The sequence below is a fragment of the Sardina pilchardus genome, chromosome 20 (assembly GCF_963854185.1).
Source record: "Sardina pilchardus chromosome 20, fSarPil1.1, whole genome shotgun sequence".
NCBI classification, from domain to species: domain Eukaryota; kingdom Metazoa; phylum Chordata; class Actinopteri; order Clupeiformes; family Clupeidae; genus Sardina; species Sardina pilchardus.
Window position 1 is genome coordinate 17,481,144 of NC_085013.1, and position 20,801 is coordinate 17,501,944.

The 20,801-nt window shown below is 42.9% G+C and overlaps 2 protein-coding genes across 2 annotated transcripts in view; one reads left to right on the top strand and one right to left on the bottom strand.

The window, feature by feature from the left end:
* Positions 1–716: 716 nt before the first annotated feature.
* On the top strand, positions 717–7,958 carry zbtb42 (zinc finger and BTB domain containing 42). Its single transcript, XM_062523258.1, has 3 exons — positions 717–805; positions 2,214–3,328; positions 3,500–7,958. Exons 2-3 carry the CDS (start codon positions 2,228–2,230, stop codon positions 3,968–3,970), a joined length of 1,572 nt encoding a protein of 523 aa, XP_062379242.1. The 5' UTR covers positions 717–805; positions 2,214–2,227; the 3' UTR covers positions 3,971–7,958.
* Positions 7,959–15,659: 7,701 nt separating this feature from the next.
* The window catches only part of siva1 (SIVA1, apoptosis-inducing factor), a 28,030-nt gene continuing 22,888 nt past the window's right edge, over positions 15,660–20,801 (bottom strand). The window contains exons 4-5 of the mRNA XM_062523259.1: positions 16,954–17,122; positions 15,660–16,157 (exon numbers count right to left, since the gene is read on the bottom strand). Coding sequence (XP_062379243.1) covers positions 16,109–16,157; positions 16,954–17,122 — 218 coding nt within the window. The 3' untranslated portion in view covers positions 15,660–16,108. The remainder of the gene's footprint in view (positions 16,158–16,953; positions 17,123–20,801) is intronic.

Here is a 20,801-nt window from a genome sequence, read left to right on the forward strand (position 1 = left end):
TGTGTAAAGTGTTTGTGTTATGGTCTCTTTCATTTGGTTCATTGGGCAGTCGCCTACCCACTGGTCCTAGCCTACTCAAACAGACAGTAGACTACATTGAAGGAGTGCTGTGGCCAGAGCCATGCCACTCGGCAGGTGATGTCATCCATTATGGGAGAACAGAGTTAGTTGCTCTCATCTCGGTTTGAGTCAAAGCTTTGATTGAGACACCTGTATCTTGGTATCTTTTTCACATTCACTCACAACCTCAGCTTATTTCCCCCCTAAAAACCCTGGAAGAAAATGCTCAAGCTACAACAATTGAATTGTTTTAATGGCTGCCTATTAAAACTTGCATATAAAGGACTGAAGTGTGCCGTCAGTTTATTCTGAAGATTCTCAGTTTTTGTTTGTCTGGCACCTTCTTTATTGTGAGCGGTGTAACTCCCCCAAAATTGTTTTGTTTTAATCAAACTTTCTGAATTCTTTAATGAATAGGCTAGCCTATCCAACACCAAATTCAAATTTGTTACAGAATTAGCACAAATAGTTGAGAATGGTCAGTTGTTTCAATGTGGCCATGAAACTTGGAAGTGAACACAGCTACTGCCACAGTGTGAGTTGATGCAGTAGTACAGTACAATTGTGCTCCGCGTTATCGCGAGACTGGACCATTAACAACCTGCTTGACACAGTACCGAGTGCTGCCTGCCCACTGCCAGGGTCGAACAGTGCTCAATAAACGAAGGGAGACGCCAACATCTGGCAACACATCATGAGAGGACGACGGAGCCAATAGAGGACTATTGTGGCAAGGCATTTCTGTGTAAGTATTGCGTCCGAACGTCGATAAACATAAGGACTGAAAGTTGGGATACCTTAGCTACCTCCGCGCACTGCAGTTGTCGCGGTCAGCGACAGTTGCCGAGTTCCTTTGCTGTTTAAGGTTTTTACTAAGCTCCGGTTCATGAGTGTGTGCAGCCTTGTTGTCGCTACAGTCGCTCTGTTCAGTTCCAGCTCCTGTAACCTAGTTGTTTTCGATCTCAAGTTAATTGTTTGCGTGTGAGGAAATATATTGGCCTATGAAACAGAGAAGTTTTCAAAAGTGAAAACATCGAAGTGGATCCCTTGTAGGTGTTAATTTTCGGCGTTTGCTTTTTTGGCGTTCCTTTCATCACCACATAGCCTAATCTTTAAACTAGTTTACGCGAAAGTGTCGACTCGGAGCATATATTTGTAATGGACAATCGTTGGATTCACGTCGCAGGAAAATTAGCTGCTCGATTATTTATAAAGTTTCTTACTGTGTGACAGACGCACAATTGAAAGAGAGACATTACTTCGGTGGAACTCTGAAACAAGTTGTGGCGTCTAGTCTCTAGATTTGAAGTAACATATGGCATAAAGGGGAGCACAGCTGGAGGTAGCGTTTCCACTGCGGTGATGTCAGAGCAGCTGACTCCACAGCTTGCAGTGTAATTAGCAAACAGGGCACCAGTTTACTCACTCGCCTGCCTTCTCCCTAACCTTGCTCGGTGGGCAAGAGAGCTGGAGATTGGATTGGAGAGCCTGCTTCTCAACTGGGCGTTTATGTGAGCCCAGTCTGTGTGCGTGCGTGCTTGATAAATGAACGGTCTCTTCATGAATGTCCGATAAACACGAAGAGTTGAATAGCGAACGTTTTTTTTGTCCGTGTGGTAGCGTGTGTGCGACTGCTTGCACTTGCCTCGTCCTTTATGCAATTCCATGGGAAGCGCAAAAAGTAGCGATCAACTAATCGGACTGTTGCAACACGGAGAAGAAGGTAACTAGCCTACGCTCGGACAGCGGCAGTGTATGTTTATTATAAGAGTTTCTACGCTCTAACTCCTAATGTGAAACATGTCTGTTAAAGACTTTGTTGAGACTTTTAAGTCATTGTGAAGGGGGACAAAAATCTTCTTTAATTCGCAGAACTGTTCGGATCAGTTTGTAGGATGGGTATTATTAGTTTGAATGAAAGAAACCATGTGGTCTTGTAGCCTATACATACATTAGCATGTATTACATTTCAATGTGGTGAAAACAGAAAGTTTTTTGAAAGCTAACGGTAAAATCTTTATTTTGTTCTATTCTTTAATTAGGTGTTTTGTGTGGCCTTGTAACATCGTCCGCATAGCTCGCTCCCCCCGCAGCACTCTGAATGGCCTCCCAACGTTTATTTAATATCCAGTTTTTCCTGTTTTGTCCGTCAGGTTATGAAGGAAGAATGGAGTTCCCAGACCATAGCCGCCAGTTGCTGCAGTGTCTGAGTCAGCAACGTCACCAAGGTTTCCTCTGTGACTGCACTGTTCTCGTCGGCGAGGCGCGATTCAAAGCGCACAGAGCAGTGCTGGCCTCCTGCAGCATGTACTTCCACCTCTTCTACAGGGACCAGCTGGACAAAAGGGACGTTGTGCATCTGAACAGTGACATTGTGACGGCCCCGGCTTTCAGCCTGCTCCTTGAATTTATGTATGAGGGGAAGCTCGAGTTCAGCGCCCTGCCAGTGGAGGATGTCCTGGCCGCCGCCAGCTACCTTCACATGTATGACATCGTCAAAGTGTGCAAAGGCAAGCTGAAAGACAAGGATCTGTCGTCGCTGGACGAGCGTCTGGGAGAGGGCATGGGGATTGGCATGGCGGCGCTGGGCTGTCTGGACAGGGAGAGCTCCTCTGACGGGGAGACGCAGCAGCACAGTGGCGGCAGCAGCAGCAAACACAAACAGGCGGGCGCACGACGGCAGCCCCAGTCCCAGAAGCCCGCCCCGAGGGCCCCCCCGGCTGACGACTGTGACATGGACAGCAGCGAGGGCCGGCCGGCTGTCACAGATTGTGATAGGTCTGCTGTGGTGGTGGCGGGCAGGCAGAAGGCGAACGGTCACCCCGCCAGGTCCCCGGACCTTGTAGGTGTCAATTATGTGTCAGCCGAGGCCGAGGCCGGTGTCCAAACAGCTGGAAAAACAAAAGCTGATGTCAGTGGTCCGGCGTGCGCGGCCTCCCAGAGGTCCCGGGCGTCGGATGACATGGACTGCGCTCTGGATTTGTCTCTCAAGCCTCTGCCGGCCTGCCGCGACGCCTTCCACCCCTCCCATGTCTCAGGACAGCTGGCCCTCGACAGCCAGCAGCAGGGCTCTGAGCCACTTGTTAAAGACGAACAAGACTTGCTGTCAGAGCAGGGGGACAGTGAGCCGACGAGCCCGGAGGGCCAGCGCTTTGGGAATAGCGCCAGGAGCGCGGCGGTGACAGGGTTCGCTGCCCTCTTCCCGGGCAACAACGGCTCCAACGCCACCCTGCTAGCCCCAGAGGAGGAACTGATGGAGGGGGAGGGGGCAGAGGGGCTGCTGGTGGGGGCTGGAGGAGGGGGAGTGGGCGTGGGGGAGCGGGGCCAGGCGAGAGGCCGAGAGGCAGACAACGAGGGAGGGGGTAGAGGAGTGGGGCTCAGTCTGGTGGTGGGAGGAGGAGGAGGAGGGGGACGGAGGCTGCTGGGGGACAGCGAGGAGGAGGAAGAGGACGACCTGGCGTCCTCGGACATCTCCACGTCCAGCGGGGTCCTGCTGCCGCCGGGCCAGCAGGTGTGCGTGTGCCCGCTGTGCAGCAAGGTCTTCCCCAGCCCGCACGTGCTCCAGCTGCACCTGAGCTCGCACTTCCGCGAGAAGGACGGCGCCGTGCGCTCCAAGCTCTCGCCCGACGGCTCCGTGCCCACCTGCTCGCTCTGCGGCAAGACCTTCTCCTGCATGTACACGCTCAAGCGGCACGAGCGCACGCACTCGGGCGAGAAGCCCTACACCTGCGGCCAGTGCGGCAAGAGCTTCCAGTACTCGCACAACCTGAGCCGCCACGCCGTGGTGCACACGCGCGAGAAGCCGCACGCCTGCAAGTGGTGCGAGCGGCGCTTCACGCAGTCCGGGGACCTCTACCGACACATCCGCAAGTTCCACTGTGGCCTCGTCAAGACCCTCGCCATCGGCTAGCCACCGAGGAGTCCCAAAACAACATCCACACACACACAAAAAACACACTCATATTTACACAAACAAAACAAACACAAAACAAATAGCACTCGTGCCATGACAATATCATCATGACAGAAATGTCTTTGTATCCACTCTAGACTACTCTAGGCTACTGTACAGGTCTGTTTGAATCTCCTGCTGTTGCTGCACATGAAAACGTAGCCTAATTTGAGAGCACTGAGGGGCATCCTTTTGCATTAATGCTCAGTGAGGCTTTGCTAATTTCTAATGCACATAAGTGTGTTTAATTAGTGGTTGCCCACGGTGTTAACCTCTCCTTCTCTCTGTCTCTGTCTCTCTCTCTCTCTCTCTGTTCGCCGGGGCATCTGCATGGTTGAAATAATAGACAATTTATGGTAGTCGAGAGATTCGGCCTTGGGCTGAAATATCTATTTGTCACCTCTGTATGCTGAATGAATGGAAATGCTGGAGGACTGGATGCACTTGTGCTTTCTCCCATGAGCGCTGTGTTTTTTCCTGGGCTTGAAATGGGAGGAAACAAATCAGTCGTGTATATATAGAAACACACTCTGTTCAAAGAGCACGATACAACCTTAGAGCAGCAGAACTTTCAGTGGTCAGCCTGTAGGTTCTCATTCTTGACACAAGGCTTACAGTCCAAGCCTAGGATCCCTGCATTATACTTTAGACAGCTAAAAGTGTCTGAAGTTTGACAACTACTGAGTATTTGTTTTGTTTGTTAGAATGTTGGGAGGTGTCATTTTTGACAGACTTTTGTTAGCACATCAGAAAAAGATTCTGTTATTTATATAATAGTAACTCCGTTTGCAGCAGGACCAGATCTGTTTGTTTTGTACATATCTACTGTAAGAGACGCCGGCTTTGTTGAAGATGGAAGGGAGTTTATCAGGACTGTCACTTTGCCATGATGGCTCTGTGAAAGATTTGCCTTTTATTTGTGCTGTATTGATATCGACTGCTGAACATCTGTTGGAGGTGGAAGTGGAAGAGTTTGTGGAGCGATAGGGTTTTTGTCAGGAAAACATGGCAAGTGTTGCTTTATCGTCTACTGTAAGCGACACAGAGGAGATGGCAACCATCTCTGGCATGCGTCTGGGCTGCATCCGGCCCGGGTCTGTACAGGAGGAACAGTACGGGGTGTACTGTGAATAAGCTGGCTTGGGTGGCGTGCTGCTAAAGGACACGCACATGAGTGAAGTGCTGTAAGACTCCGGGCTTCCCTGGGAAGCACTGTACTGTGCCCTACTGTACTGCAGATGAGCTCATGTCATGTCACGATGTGCTCAGTCCAGATGGGTAGACTTCAGTGGCATCTCGCTTGTCCTGTTGATGTGTTGTGGGGTCACCTTACTGGTCTAAGACTTTTTTCCTTTGTTTTTCTTTCATTCTCTCCCTCTTTCTGTGTCTCTCTCCATCCCTTTTATGAAGTTGGTGAATGTGAAACAACATTAGGCAGGATGGTGAAACTGATTTCATTAGTCAATAATTTGATTGACTGGGTCTCTGGTGTTAGAAGTCGTAGAAGGTTGTTTTCTTTTCTTCTTTATTTGGTTCTTACTTGATTCGAACATAGCATATACTGTATGCATCAGCATGAAAGCAGGTAGCACTAAAACTTCTGTATGATTTAATCTCTCCTGAGAAAACTTGATTAGGATTATTTATTAGTGTTTTTTATTTGGTTCAGGGTTTTATTATCTGTTCAATTCTTGAAGTTCTAGAGAGCTTGTTTCTTTTGCTGGTACTATTTCAGTTGTTAAATGGGGTCACTTCAACCTTGTATCACAGGTGTAGTTACTGTTTGTGTTCATGAAGTGAGGTTTTGTAACTTTTTTGTCCAATGTTAAAAAACAAAACCAGAAGCTATCTTAAATGATTTTTTTCTCACAAGATACTGAGAAGCACTTGTTTTGAGCATACATACTGTAGTTTTGACACTGATACTATGTAGGCTGCTATTTCTAACTATTTGTATATTTAATGTAAATATGTATTTTATTTATCAAAATAATTTTGTCTTTTGGTGTGTCAGACACAAGCTGAGTTGAGAAAAAAGATGCCTCTCAATAACCTTTTTGCAATCCTTTAAATGGAAGGTGTTTTTGACTCTCAGATTTAGTTTTCCTCCTTGAGAGGTTCTCCCTCTCGTTTATGCCTTGATTTGGTTGATGAGCAGCATCGAGTGCATACAACTCACAGAACTACTTATTTTGCCTTGTGTGAAGGATGCGGTGTGTCTTTGGTGCTAACACTCCAATGTTCCACCGAGTACCCATCAACGATTCAAGCTACTGTTCATTCTACTGTTTATCGCCTGTTCAGATTTCTCCCTGGAGGAATCGTGCGTCTTCCCCACTCTGTCTCTCTATTGAAGGAGAATCGAGTCTTGCGTTGCACTTTTTTTTTGTATTGACCATTATGCTGGTATGTGAGGAATGGACGGAGGGAGAATTTATGCAGGTGCATAGCGTATGTGTGTCAGCACAGAAGGCAATGACTGATGCAGAAGATCGAGTACTGTATGTTTCTGTAATTTCCCCCTATTCACACAGACAGGACTGCACTCCCACAACCTTATGGGTTTTTTTTTTTTTTTTTTTTTTTTTGCACATTTACTTTTATAAGAGTCCCGCAGAATAGCATTTGTTCCATTTATTTTGTTAGTATACTTAAGGATCAGTTCAAACATTGTGATTTGCCTTCGTTAAGTATTTGATGCAGTCTGTATGAAGAGAACAGAGAAAAAGGATACCCTTCAGTCACCATTATTTTTGTGCTTTGAATGAACTGGTTGTCTTGCCATGCATTTCAGTTGTACATGTTGTTTTTCTGGTCATAACAATCTCATGATATCAAATGAATGTCACATTGTATATTTATCAAAGCTGAACATGGAGGAATGTAGTTTGTCTTGTCTTTTTCATTAACTCAAAATGAGACGTCATTTCATGCAGCTCTTGTTGAGAGATTGTAACTGTCATCTTCTTGATGTATGCATTTTGCTATTCCGAGGCAGTGTAAATGACTACACTGTACTGTTTCTGTTTTTGCGAAACTAATGCAATTCTATTTATATTTCTAGAATCATTTGACAGCATTCATGCCTTGTTGACACAAGGTGGACAATATGTTCACCCAACCCTATCGACAGCCCCTTCATGGTTGTTAAATGTCACAGACCGCACATATACACTGTTTTCATCAGTTAATTGACCGAAATGTTCTAATTGATAGATTGATAGATTGATAGACACATTAAATTACTGAGGTAAATAGTGACAAAATATTGCAAACCACTCCAGCAACCCTGGTGTCTCCTTGTCATTCTGTTTGTGTATGGCTAGGGTTTGAAGAGAAACACCAGCATGGAACAGTCACAAGAGCGAAATGTTATGCATTGAACGTCCTGTAGATCTGGAAGTGGTCAATCCTAGATGGTAAAATTTAGGTTTGGAGGAAAAACCTCCCCCTTTCGACTGCATGGATGTGTAATTCTGAAAATGTACTACAGTCTAGAGTCGAATTCAAATGTTAGTATGCATTAATACTGGAATATTGTCTTTTACAGGTTCAGACTGTGAAATTGTGTATAATCAGAAAAATATTTATTGATTCCTTGTGCAAAATTTTACTGTATCTCACAATTTTGACTTGTAAAATGAAAGATACTACTAAATGCAGAACTTTTTTCATAGACTTTGTAGAAGTGCCATTAGATTTAATATAATTTTTTAATAAGAAAGGTATATTTTATAGGAATCAAATGCTTCAGTGATAGTGCTTTAGAAACCATAGATGACAATCTCTTTGATTTGACACTTGATAGATTTTGATGATCTGGAATTGTGTGTGCTTTTTTGTTAGCTCTTTTGACGTGTGCCTGTGTGTGTGCTGTGAAAATGTGACAATCTCCATTTAGGTCTTTTATTTAGAATGTGCATACATTAAAAGATCATTTTCTGTGGCTGTGTGTGTTTCATTGAAAATAATACACTGAGAAAAATAAATGGCTACAAATTAGTCTAATTATATCATATTATAGTTTATTTGGTTATTCACAGAATCTGTATGTCAATATACATGCGTTCAACATATTTTACTTACAAGATATTTGGGTCTTTGGTAGAGAAAACAACATGGTCTGGTGCAGGTGATGGATTTGAAGTTAACCATGAGAAAAATATTATATTTGATTAGAATTTCCAACAACTGGACTAAGGACAAATTGAGTTAACATCTAATACCCTGCTCTCAATAGCTGTGTATAGTCAAAAGAGTGTGTTACCAAGCAGTAATTTGTATTAAGCAGGCAAACAAACAAAGAAAGAAAAACAAAAGTGAAAAATGCATGTCTAATTCGGAATCCGAGCCAATTCCCTTGTCATTCTCCAGAGCACGATTCAAATGATTCCCCCCACCCTGAACATCTAAAAAGAAATCCAGCTGCTCGCCTGTGCAGTTCCCACCCCCTTCCCCCCACAAAGTTCATACTCACCCACAACAGCAGGGGACAAGGCAGCCCCCCCCATCACCAAAAAAATCCCAGCCTCTGCCTCATCCTACGGACTCCATTGTATTCGAGGACCGGGGTGTAGTACTTTGGTCGTCCCTATTGTCCGCATCCCCCAGCCCCAACCCCCTCCAAGCAAACCGGCTCTCACTTTTGGGACACAAACAGACAACGTGGAACACAGGCCCGGCATGCCAGAACCACAGGAATGGAAGAACAGAACATGCACACAAGCCTAGGTGCTCACAATTGTTTGAAACAGGTCTACATCAAATGGGTCTGAGATGTGGTTCCTAAAAGCTTCATTGCACTATGACAACCATCAGATGATGGAGAGATTATTCATTTGGACCTCTGTCTTTTGATTTCAATCATCACAGTCTAACACTAATTTTGAGGAATAGAAATGAATGGCTATCATTGCGTGAGTCTGCACACTGCACGATCACTGCATGAAATTGATCACCATAAAGAATATAACTATAGGTGCTTGAAAAATTCTAATTGAAAAGGAACGTGGTTAGATGGATTTAGAGGGTTTGCATCTGAACTCTTCATACATAAGCCTTACAACTTCAATCAGTGTCAAACAGATCATAAACTCTTCAATGTGTCTATGTAAATATGGGATTATGACGGGGAGTGCACATTGACCGTGACTGGAGAGGCAATGCTAGAAAGCACCGAGTGAAATAATGCAGCAATAATGACATTAGTGGGTGAACAGTGCAAGTGGAATGTATAGGTATAACATGTGTAAGATGTACACTTGTTAAAATATGTGAAAATATTCACATATTTAGTCTCCCTCTGGTTATTTGTAATAACTGAATGGAGAACTTTACAGATGCTTGACTTCTTTCCACTTTTCCAACAAGCTGTGTGTGTGTATATGTGTTTGTTTGTGTGTGTGTGTGTGTGTGTGTGTGTGTGTGTGTGAGAGAGAGAGAGAGAGAGAGAGAGAGAGAGAGAGAGAGAGAGAGAGAGGAGGGAGGGAGGGAGGGTGGGCGGGGGCTGTTTTTGTATGCTTTGATATTTGCATGCAGTCCCCAGGTAATAGGAAGACTTTGGAGAAGAAGTGAAGTGGAAAGTTGCATGTCTTCACCTCCCAAGGCCAGCGGTGGGAGCCCTTGACCTCTGCTCACGGCACCTGAGACAGCTGGTGCTCGACCGTGTTCACTTCTTTATTTATTTATTTGCCAACAAAAGACAGGTGGTCACACTTGAAAATGAGAGGTGCTTGTAGCACACACACACACACACACAAACACATAGATACACCAAGAAATGCACGCACGCACACACACACACACACACACACACACACTCAACAAGACGTGCACACACACATATCCACATACACCGAGACATGCATACACACACACAAACACAGTAGCATGCATACACATTATTGAGGGTGAAAAAAGAACAAACAGCGATGTTCAACCCTGGATGTCATCTGAGACATTCTTTTTTTTCCAAAGAAACAGGTCCACTGCCTCAAGGGGACAATGCCATCACACAAAACCAGTTTACAACAGCACTCATGAAATGCACACACATTTTAATTGTTCTTTTAAAAGATAACAGTGAAGAAAGATGTATCATTTTATCTAGATGTTCAAGTGAAAAAGAGAAATAATAGTTGTAATTGGTCGATAAAACCGAGGCTCCTCTTTTTTTGGATAGCACATCTGGTTTGTCAAGGGTTAACAAAATAATATGTTCCAAAAGATGTTCAATCCTGGATGCCTTCAGACATTTTTTGCTTCCAAGGAAACCACTGCCTCAATGGGATCATACCATCACACTTTTACACTAGTGAAAAATCAGTTAATATGTTCATCTGTATGTCTGCATTTTTAGATTAGTTATTTCTATCACCATGCTTCCGTAAAAACAGAAACAAATAATAATCAGGTTAACACATCCTGGCTCAATATGTTTGAAAACAGCAAGTTGTGGACAAGATGTTTAATAAACGTTCTGAACGTCTATTCAAATTGATTATGATCATTTATCGCAGAATTTAGGAAATCAAATAAAGATTCTAAGAAATATAACTTGCTTCACTGAGCAGAAACTGTTGAACTGTGATGAAATGTCATTCTAAATCCACGTATGTTTTCATATGACATGAAGTGGTATATGAGCAGTACAGGAGCACAGACACAACTCCGTGGCTATCAGCCATCATTTGGTAAAAGGCCTCTAGGAAGGACAGGAGGAAGGATACAACAGGTGCTTACACACCTCTGCCACCTGCACTATACTCTATCCACCTGCCCAGGACAGGCCTCTCTGTATTGTTTCAACAGTGTATACTCACTGGTGTGCTTGGGCTCAGTGTTGGGCTGGTTGCCTCCTCAAGCGTCCGAGTTGCTGGTGTTGAAGTGTCCTTGGTCCAGCGCACAGCTGTCACTTACTCACCCAGCTAACTCATATTTATAGCAGCAGCATCACTGAGAAAGGCCCTCTTTCCCTCTCCTATTCAAATAGTACACACACAAGTGCAGACACACACACACGCACGCGCACACGCACGCACACACACACACACACACACACACACACACACACACACACACACACACACACACACACACACACACACACACACACTTCAAATTACACACCATACGCACACACACACACACACAGTCATACTTACAATCACACAGCACACATATATATGCCCATATATATGTACACACACACACACACACACACACACACACACACACACACACATTCAACACACAGACACAGATACGGACACAGACACACACACACACGCACACACATGCACGCGTGCGCGCACGCACACACACACACACACACACACACACAGACACACTCTTTCTCCAGGCACAGCTGGTCCTTACAAGAAAGGGAGCGAGACAAAGCCACACGCCTGGTCTTAAGTCGGTCCAGCAGAGCGGCAGCCAGCAGGCCCACCCCAGAGCAGGCCCTGGCATGTGCCCCCAGGAGGAGGGGGGGGGGGACGGGGAGAGAAGAGAGGGAGGAGGACCCCAGCCTGGAAGTCTGAGCATGACCTTTTTCAGTAAATCGCCAGGGCTCGGGGGCTCACGATGAAAAACCACAACAGCTGCATGCATGGTGCCATTTAAAAAGAATGGCTTCAACACTTCACCATTCAAAAAACGTCACTCCAAGATGGACTCAGAGGATGGAGCTCAGCAGACGACCACTCAGACGGCACCATCCAAGAATGCCCACACCTGGACTAGCATCTCAAGCCACACTAGAGAAAGGATTCATCCAAACTAACAAGTACATATCTCACACACGTTCTCCTTCACACAATAAAAGTTGAGACACTTTTAAGTCTCAGATCAGATGTTGATGAATGCGCCAGGCATGAAGGTGTCACACAGGACAGGAGATGCAGCCTTTGTGCCTTTGTAGCTCCCCCGCCCGCCGCCCCACCTCACCCACCTCGCCCACCTCGCCCCTCCCTGGCCGACCCCGTGCGAGGGGCCCAACAGGCTGGCTCTAATGGAGGACCATTATTTAAGACAGGCTGCCTGGGACACGCGGACGCCTCCTCCCCACCATCAGCAGCAGCTGCTTGCGCACTCAGCCAGAAATCAAGCGTCGCCTCGCAGATACCAACTGCGGAGAACTCCCCGCAGACTGGTCACAACTGGCCGAGCAGATCATGAACGGGTGGCCCAACTGTTGTCAAGGGCTGCCACCCTGATACCCAATCATCTTTCTTTTTTTTTCTCTCTCCCCATTTCGAACATCTGCAATATGACATTAGGTTTGAAATTAGATTAGAAATGCATCGGATATTAGATTTGTTTGTTTTTTAAAACCTGGACTGAAGAGGGAAGGCTTTGCTGTGCCCTCAGAGATTTGCCAAGAGACATAAAGTAAGCAGGATCCAAATATCCAAATCTGAGATATATGTGAAGGCTCACACGGACAATACAGCCTTTATTTAATTAACGTATTTCCATGGTGTGCCCAAGTTAATTGATAATTAATTTGGGTTTGGGCCAGAGCTGCCCTCTGTTGGTGGAGGTTTGGCATGACCAGTGCTACTCTCCGCAGAGCAGACAGGCCTGGGCTCTATCTGTGGCCTCTTCCCCAGAATATGATGAGTGTTTTGATTGGGTACATTTCACTATATTTCTGACAGTTCTTAGTAATTATGGTGTTAATTCAGGAGTTAACAATCCGAGGTATATGAAAAACTATTGGATCATAGCTAATAATGATTAATCATTTTGCAAGCAAATTCACTGATCTGTTTAATATATCAATAGGGGAATTGATTTAACCGCCTGCAGTCGTCTTAAGATGACTTCATAACCTGATTATTTCAACCATGATGTATGCACAATTCCAGTTTGAAAACATCAGAATCTCAGAAATAATCATGTTATGCAGTCAGCTGAAGACGGCTACATTAAGTCAAATCCCCCTATTACTATACTATTCTTACACCTTTAAGAAAAGAAACATGGTGGGAATTATTCTTTAGAGGTGGGAATTAATTTTCAGATAATACTTTTCTTGATGATTCTAAGATAATAAATTCCCACGATGGCCCTTTGTGGGCTCCATAGAAGGCATGTAAAGCTGAAAACAAAAAGCTGGCCCTACAGTGGCATAGTCCATTGAAAATGTTTTGGACACCCCTGTCCCAGATTGGACAGACACTATATGTTGACCAGACTCCCATACACTGGACAGAACCTGATGCAGGACAAAATTAAAGTGGCCATGGACTGCGAGGACTGAGTAATTTCATTTCATTATGTAGAGTGAAGTTAACCAGGACATGCTTAGTCTCAAAATAAGACATCGATATCTCTTGGTGTCCACTGGCTGGCACTATACACGACATGGATTAGCACAATTAGATGTAGACTGATGGCATTCATTCACCCAGCACATCCAGTGTGGTCACAGAGGAAGTCCTGATGAGAGGTCAGTGTGGTACATTAAGTGTGTGTGAACAGATAAGGGCATGCTGAAGAAAGAGAAATGTGGATGTTGTTTACAGAAATATTACAGTTTTTCTCAAATGCTAAAACACATTTCACAAACATTTCCTCCGTGTTCCCCAATGTCTAAACACAATACCCTTTTCTAAAGCTACATAAGCACAACCACACCTTCTCACTTCAAAACTCAAACTTTCACACCAAAAGAGCAGCTTGAAGCTTTCAAAAATGTAAACACTATAAACATCATTACACACTACAGCAAAACAATTGAAAACACAATGCTCAATTTGTGAGAAGGTTCTTTGTTTCATAACTGCCAATGCATATTTAAAAAAAAAACTTTAGAGTAACGGATCTTCTTAGATCTCTGCAGAGGCATTAGGCATTTGAAGAGTTCTTTCCCAAAACGCTATATCCACCATTTTACTAATGAATTTTCATAAATATATTTTTGAAACTTTGTTTTTCAAGTAATCTCAGTGAAACTGTATTAGGTTATGTTTAGTTACAGTAATTTATCTTTACTCAATAAAAACAAAACAACTGCATTTTTATTACCTGAAACAAACAATTACTGTAAATACAGTAACATGATCTGTTACAGTACAGTAATGTCTATAAAATGGATTTATAGCGTTTTGGAGAAGAGCTCTTCATTTAGAGTTTAGAGTGTGAAGTTTTTATTTTCTTCATTCACACCACACACACACACACACACCACAGTCACTGTGCGCATTAGCAACAAGTGTCTTCATTTTTGAGTCGTTGTGTGTAATGAATGACGCCAGGTGTGTTCATTGTGTTCAGTTATTGCTGACTGTGGCAAGAATTTTGCATCACATGAGCTTTCATTTGAGAATATGTTTAGCAACATGTGTTTTAGCAAGGAAAAATGTGCTTAGATTTATGAGAACGGAGGATTGTGTTTTGTGAATTGTCTCTTCATGTGAAATGTGTTTATGGTATTGAAAAATTGAGGCTAGATTTAGTAAATGTGTTTAGACAACTTGTCATTTGGTTTAGAGGATTGACTTTTGTGTTTTAGCATTTGAGAAAAACTGTAACATCACAGACTTATTGTTTTACAGTAGCTTTTACCCAGATCAGTGGAGCACATGCATGTCTGCTGGTGTAATGGAAACCCAAGACAATCACATCCTCCTTTCACAGGACAACAAAAGGATAGACAATAAACACTAAAATAATATATGCATTATGGCAACTATGATGGACGTCTTTTTAAAGGTGACATAGAATGGAAATCATTTTTTTCTTGGTTTTCATGACTTATGAGAGGTTGTGCATAAACAAAGAGCGATCATGAACATGAGGCATGGTTGTGCCCTCCTTCATATGAAATCTTGAACTTAGACACAAAAAAATGGGCGATTCAGCAAAACTGCTTGCTTGTGATGTCAGACATCGCAAAGCCACTGAAGTTCAATGGGGGTTGCCAAAGAGCGCGCCATTTAGTCAAACGGACCATTAAAATACCCAGCCAAAATATGTTTTTAATTAGTCCTGTAAAATTGCAATTGAGTTTATTTTTCTAAATCCAAGTTGAATATACTGTATACCATTTTAACATCAGAGAACACAGTGCAATACTCAATTCATCCATTCTATGTCCTCTTAAAGTAGCTAGAGCCAAACATCCAAATGAACTACAAGTAGATTTCAGCCACATGAACGCTAAAAGAAACTATACATTTGTGGAACTGAAATCTTTGGACATTTCCAGGTTAACGCCGTCGGCAGCATTATTTTAGTCATATTAGCTTGAACGGTCATGGGATTTCGGAAGTAGACTATTAAATAGGCTGTTTAGGAAAAATCGCAAATTCTCTAGCTCTCTCTCAAGCCTGTAATCGTGCTCGGAAAAATCGAGCGCTCCCGGTTTTGTTTAAGCAATCACGTTAGGGGGGAGGAATCGTTCACCTAAACAACCTTGTCTACAGAGGGGGAGGGTTTTGGGGGCAGTTTGGAGCTTGGAGAGGTTAGGGGAGGGATCTGAAAGTTGTATCAGTTTGAATTTTCCGACTTTAGACTCTTTAGAATTTTGAAGGCTTGCCGACGGCAGCTTTCAGAGCTTCTTAACGAATCTGGGAAACCCGGCCCTGATTTGTTGTCCATGCTGGAAGAGAAGTCATGAAGTACCACAAAACTACATGTGTAGTTGATAAAGAATTTATTGATATAAAACTTCTGCACACACATGTGGTCGGCGATTTCAAGTCTTGCATCCTACAAATACACACACACTTCAGAGGCCACAGGTATCAGGGGGAAATGGGATGGAAATATAAAGCATATCTTATACAGAAAAGGAATAAACAACTCTCAGTACTATTTGGAAATGAGAGGTCCAATGTTTCATTCCCAAAGTTTAACATAGATTCAGTACAATTCTCATGATGGACGTGTAGTTTATAAACACAGCCAATTCTTTCAAGACTTTATTACAGGACACACACATATGTACACATTCACACAGACGTATTGCAGTAAAAATGTAAACATGCATATAAAATAATCTACTTAATTTTAATGCATCATTACAGTTTAAAAGAGTTCAAGCATATTCCACTGTCCTTTAGTTGGCCTCATGGTCTTTCAGTCTGATTACGATGAGCAGCTACAGCAATAAGCCTTGTCATACCGATCAGTGTAACTGAAAATACAAGAAGCAATACGTTAGACTACACCATCTTCAGTGCTACTTATGAACACTAGAGCTTCTCAACTTCTCATAGAAAGAATAAGAGCATCACACACACAAGGTAGCAACGCAAGTTTGAGTACAACCTCATTAACAGAACCCAAAATGGAGAAATGTTGTGACTGCACAATATGTCCAGGAAAGAATGAGTACGTCAGTAATAGCACCTCATGAAGATCTAGTTTGCCCACCCCTTCATTAGTCTCAACCCCAGAGGCTAGAGGCAGTGTTACACAAACCATTGCCACATGAGTTCAAAACAAGGTCAGAAAGGTACTGTTTACTACAGTAACCAGCTCTACTTCCAACTAGAAAGACAACACATGTGCATATAGCAATGTAGAGCTCCCTCTAGAGGTGTGAGACTCATATTTTACTGCAGCTGTAATTTCAATTGAAAACTTCTTGGGAAACCCATGAATTGGCTTATATTAGTGAAAATCTTGCATAGTGTACCTTTAAATTGAGGCATAACAATCAATTTGGCTCTGACATTACAGGTAAAGCAATCACTAAATGTACCCTACTGAGCACTGAAGCACAGATTATAGCTCCCCCTTCTGGACAACAATACAAGACCAGAACATACTCTATGGTGAAGCAAGGAAGGAGTGTGTGAACAGTGTATACTATACTTATTCTTAACTGTGCATGCATGTGCTCCACAGTAACGCAAGCATTGGGAGTAAGTGCAGAACAAGTAACCCATGCTAATGCCGACTGTGTGTGTGTGTGTGGTTGTACTCACTCTACAGTGATGCAGAAGGTGCAGCAGGTACTGGTGCAGCCGATGCACTGCTGGGTGCAGGAGGTGCAGATTGGACGTTCACACTGGGAGCAGGGCTTTCTGGACGCACTGGCCTTCAGGCACACACTGCAGCCTGTGGGAGCTGCCACACCAACCATGGAGACACACTCTTCAAACACAAACAGACCAGTGGTTTAGAAGCAGCACTACAAGGCAAAATTAGACTAATGACAGACACCTCTGGGTTAGAAACAGTACTCTGAGGGCACAACATGATCAAAGTATTGAAATTAAAAAGCTATTGTTAAACCAAACATACCGAGAAAGCTCATAGCACCAGAGCTCTTTTTAAAGGAAAATAAACTAGAATCACATCATTGATGCAAGACAGGAGATGTTCACCAACACCACGGTTTTTAAGCAATGTGTATGTGCTGAAACTGTGTACATTACCAACCTAATTCACGGACTTCCGGTTATGACACGCAACTGAGTAGACGTGTGGGGCTAGGCTCCGGCGGAATTAATATATTTCTAACCTTTACTGTCCATTGAGCGCGCACGAGAGCGGGCCAAGGAGAATGAGTTTACTTCTACTGTTTGGTAAAGTTGCACGCATAGTCTACAGTTGCGGAAGAACATGCTTCCACCCGAGCAGGGTCAGGTGCATCAGTTTGACCACGCTAGGGATGATCTCTCGCACTTGCCATTTCTAAAACCTTGCGCGCAGCACTCAAAACTTCATACTCCCACTCTCGCACGTAAGGGAAACACGTAGTCACATATGTGAATCAATTGCGCATGCCATAACTAGCCTGAACCGTAGGACCGTACGACGAAAACACACTCCGAACCGTGACATGCGAACCGCACGGTTCGGAGCATTTTTCAAAAACCGTGCCACCCCTATTGTATACGTCAGAAAGCCCAGCCACGCTCCACAGCTTCCTAGGTCAGATAGAAATACCGGTCCTATCGGAGAATGCAAAAAAGGAGCTCAATTCCCCAATTGTAGTGTCTGAACTGTCAGAGGCCATAGACAGTATGAAAGGAGGGAAAGCACCAGGACCTGACGGTATTCCTATTGAAATATATAAAAAATTTAAGAACATACTGTTGGTTCCTTTATTGAACATGTGTGAAGAATCACTTGAAAAGGGTGAGCTGCCAGTATCACTACGGAACGCACTTATAACCTTAATATTAAAGCCTGGAAAGCCCTCCACAAAGTGTGAATCCTACCGTCCCATTTCTTTAATCAACAATGATGTGAAAATAATAGCAAAAGTTCTTGCCAGAAGGTTAGAAACACATTTGCCATCTATTGTAGCTCTGGATCAAAATGGTTTCATTAAAGACAGGCAGGGCTTTCACAATATTCGTAGGTTAATAAATATTATACATGCCAAGAAAGAAACCCCTGATATGGCTGTTGTAGGACTTGATGCGGAAAAGGCCTTTGATAGGGTCGAGCATAAATACCCATTTGAAGTGCTTACCCGTTTTGGAGTAGGCAGCTACTTCCTTAGTTGGATTAAAATCTTATATCATGAGTCAAAGGCTTCAGTGATGACCAACTATAGAGTTTCAGAGGAGTTCTCTCTTTCCAGAGGTACAAGGCAGGGATGTCCTTTGTCCCCTCTGCTTTTCGTTTTAGCCATTGAACCTCTGGCAATTGCCATTAGAAGCAACAGTGAGATAACTGGTATCAAAATGAATAACATTGAGAATAAAATAGGATTATTCGCCGATGACATAGTTCTATTTTTGACAGACTTGAAACAATCTATACCTACTCTATTAACTCTAATAGGAAAATATGGCAGCTTCTCAGGTTATAAGGTAAATGCTTCTAAGTCTACAATCCTTTTTCTGAAAAGATCTGAGAGATTAAACCCTCCCCGGTCCACACCTTTTAGGAATATTGTGGATAATTTTACATACCTGGGTGTTAAAATCACACCTTTAATAGAATCTATGGTACCTACTAACTACACCCCTGTGGTTGAGTCAGTAGTGGAATCTATTAACAGATGGAAATCTTTACCACTTTCTATAATAGGACGTATTAATGTTCTAAAGATGAAGATTCTTCCTAAGTTCCTATATCTTTCAAACCATCCCACTTGCTCCCCCTTCTAATTTCTTTGTTAAAATGAAACAACTTTTTTGTAATTACATTTGGAACAGTGGACGCCCAAGGCTGCGCATGACCTTGTTGTACCTACCATATGATAGGGGTGGGTTAAAGCTTCCTTACCTCCAGGGATACTACTGGGCGGCCCAACTAAAAGCAGCTTCATATTGGTTTGAACACCAGTCACTTTTGCACTGGGTAAAGATGGAGGAGTTCACAACCTCTAAAATCCCCTTATACCTCTACCTTTATTCAGCAAATGCATCCACTCTGAAAAAACACACTATAAACCCCTTTGTAAGAAACACACTGATAGTATGGCATGAGGTGTTAAGTTATCTTGGGGAAATTGCTCCTTTATCCCAGTTCTCTCCTATTTGGGGGAACAGAAACTTCACACCAGGTACTAACGATCTTGGGTTTAAGTTATGGGCAGACAAAGGTATTAGTAAAATTTCAGATCTGTATGAAAATAATATTCTTTTAAGTTTTAATGAGATTAAACACAAGTTTAGCATTAACCCTAAACATTTTTTCAAGTATCTTCAGATAAGAAGCTTCATAACAAAGACACAGAACTCTGTAAACCTTCCTGGTCCAAATTCTTTAGAAAATACCATTTTGAACCATTATGGAACAGCTGGACTAATCTCAAGATTCTATCAGATTATCATAACTGCATCAAAAGAGTCCTCAGAAGATAAAAGATTAGCTTGGTGTTCAGATCTTACTGAAGGAATCACTGTAGAAGAATGGCAGGATATATGCCATCAGTGCCAAGTACAAACAATAAACACAAGGTTCAAACTCCTACAGTATAAATGGGTGATGAGGACATACATTACCCCAGAGTTATTACACCGCATTTACCCTAACACACCAGATACTTGTGTCAAGTGTGGTATACAGAAAGGTAGCTTGTTTCACTGCCTCTGGGAGTGCACACTCATTCAAGAGTTTTGGAAAGAGGTTATTACAATTATATCTATGTTCATCAATGAGCAACTTCCTCTCTGTCCCAAACTTTGTATTTTTGGATGTTTCCCAGTAAGTTGTACATTGAACGATAGCAGGAAGAAAATGGTTGTATTTTGCCTTCTTGAAGCTAAACATAAAATTGCACTGTCATGGAAATCTGTTTACAGACCAAGCAGACAAAGTTGGGTTGAGGGACTACTGCAATGTCTTGCTTTAGAGAAACTTACCTATGTTGTTAAAGGGGAATATAACACTTTTGAGAAGATTTGGGGCTCATTTATGCAGTTTCTGGAGGGGGATGACTTCATAGTGGCTTTGTAGTCTACTGTTGTATTATACATATATTTATTTTATTTTTATAAATAACCTTTTGTTTATCCTTAATAAGATCACTGATCACATTTTGGACTGTGGGAGCATTCTATAAACATACAAGGTGTTTCTATCTGTGTATGTACATGTTGGTCACTCATTAACTCATTGGCTGCCAGCGATTTTCAGTGCAGAGTGCTCCATACTGCCAGACGTTTTACAGCATTTTGACTGTTTTTCCAAGATCCACCGAACGGTGAGCTTTATGACTATGTAAACACCGAAGGTACCAAATGAAAGAGTAGACTCTCTTCTTTCACCAGGAAAAAACGGCTTGTTTCTATCGTTTTCCGTTCTTTAGTAATCGTCAGTAGAACATGGGTTAGTTTTGCTAAAAACACCTGTTTTTGACCAAAACATG

Excerpts from the sequence above, each read along its gene's own strand:
- zbtb42 (XM_062523258.1), top strand. The coding sequence starts at position 2,228 with ATGGAGTTCCCAGACCATAGCCGCCAGTTGCTGCAGTGTCTGAGTCAG. Across the intron at positions 3,329-3,499 it reads AACTGATGGAGGGGGAGGGG|GAGGAAGAGGACGACCTGGC; the intron begins GCAGAGGGGCTG and ends GACAGCGAGGAG.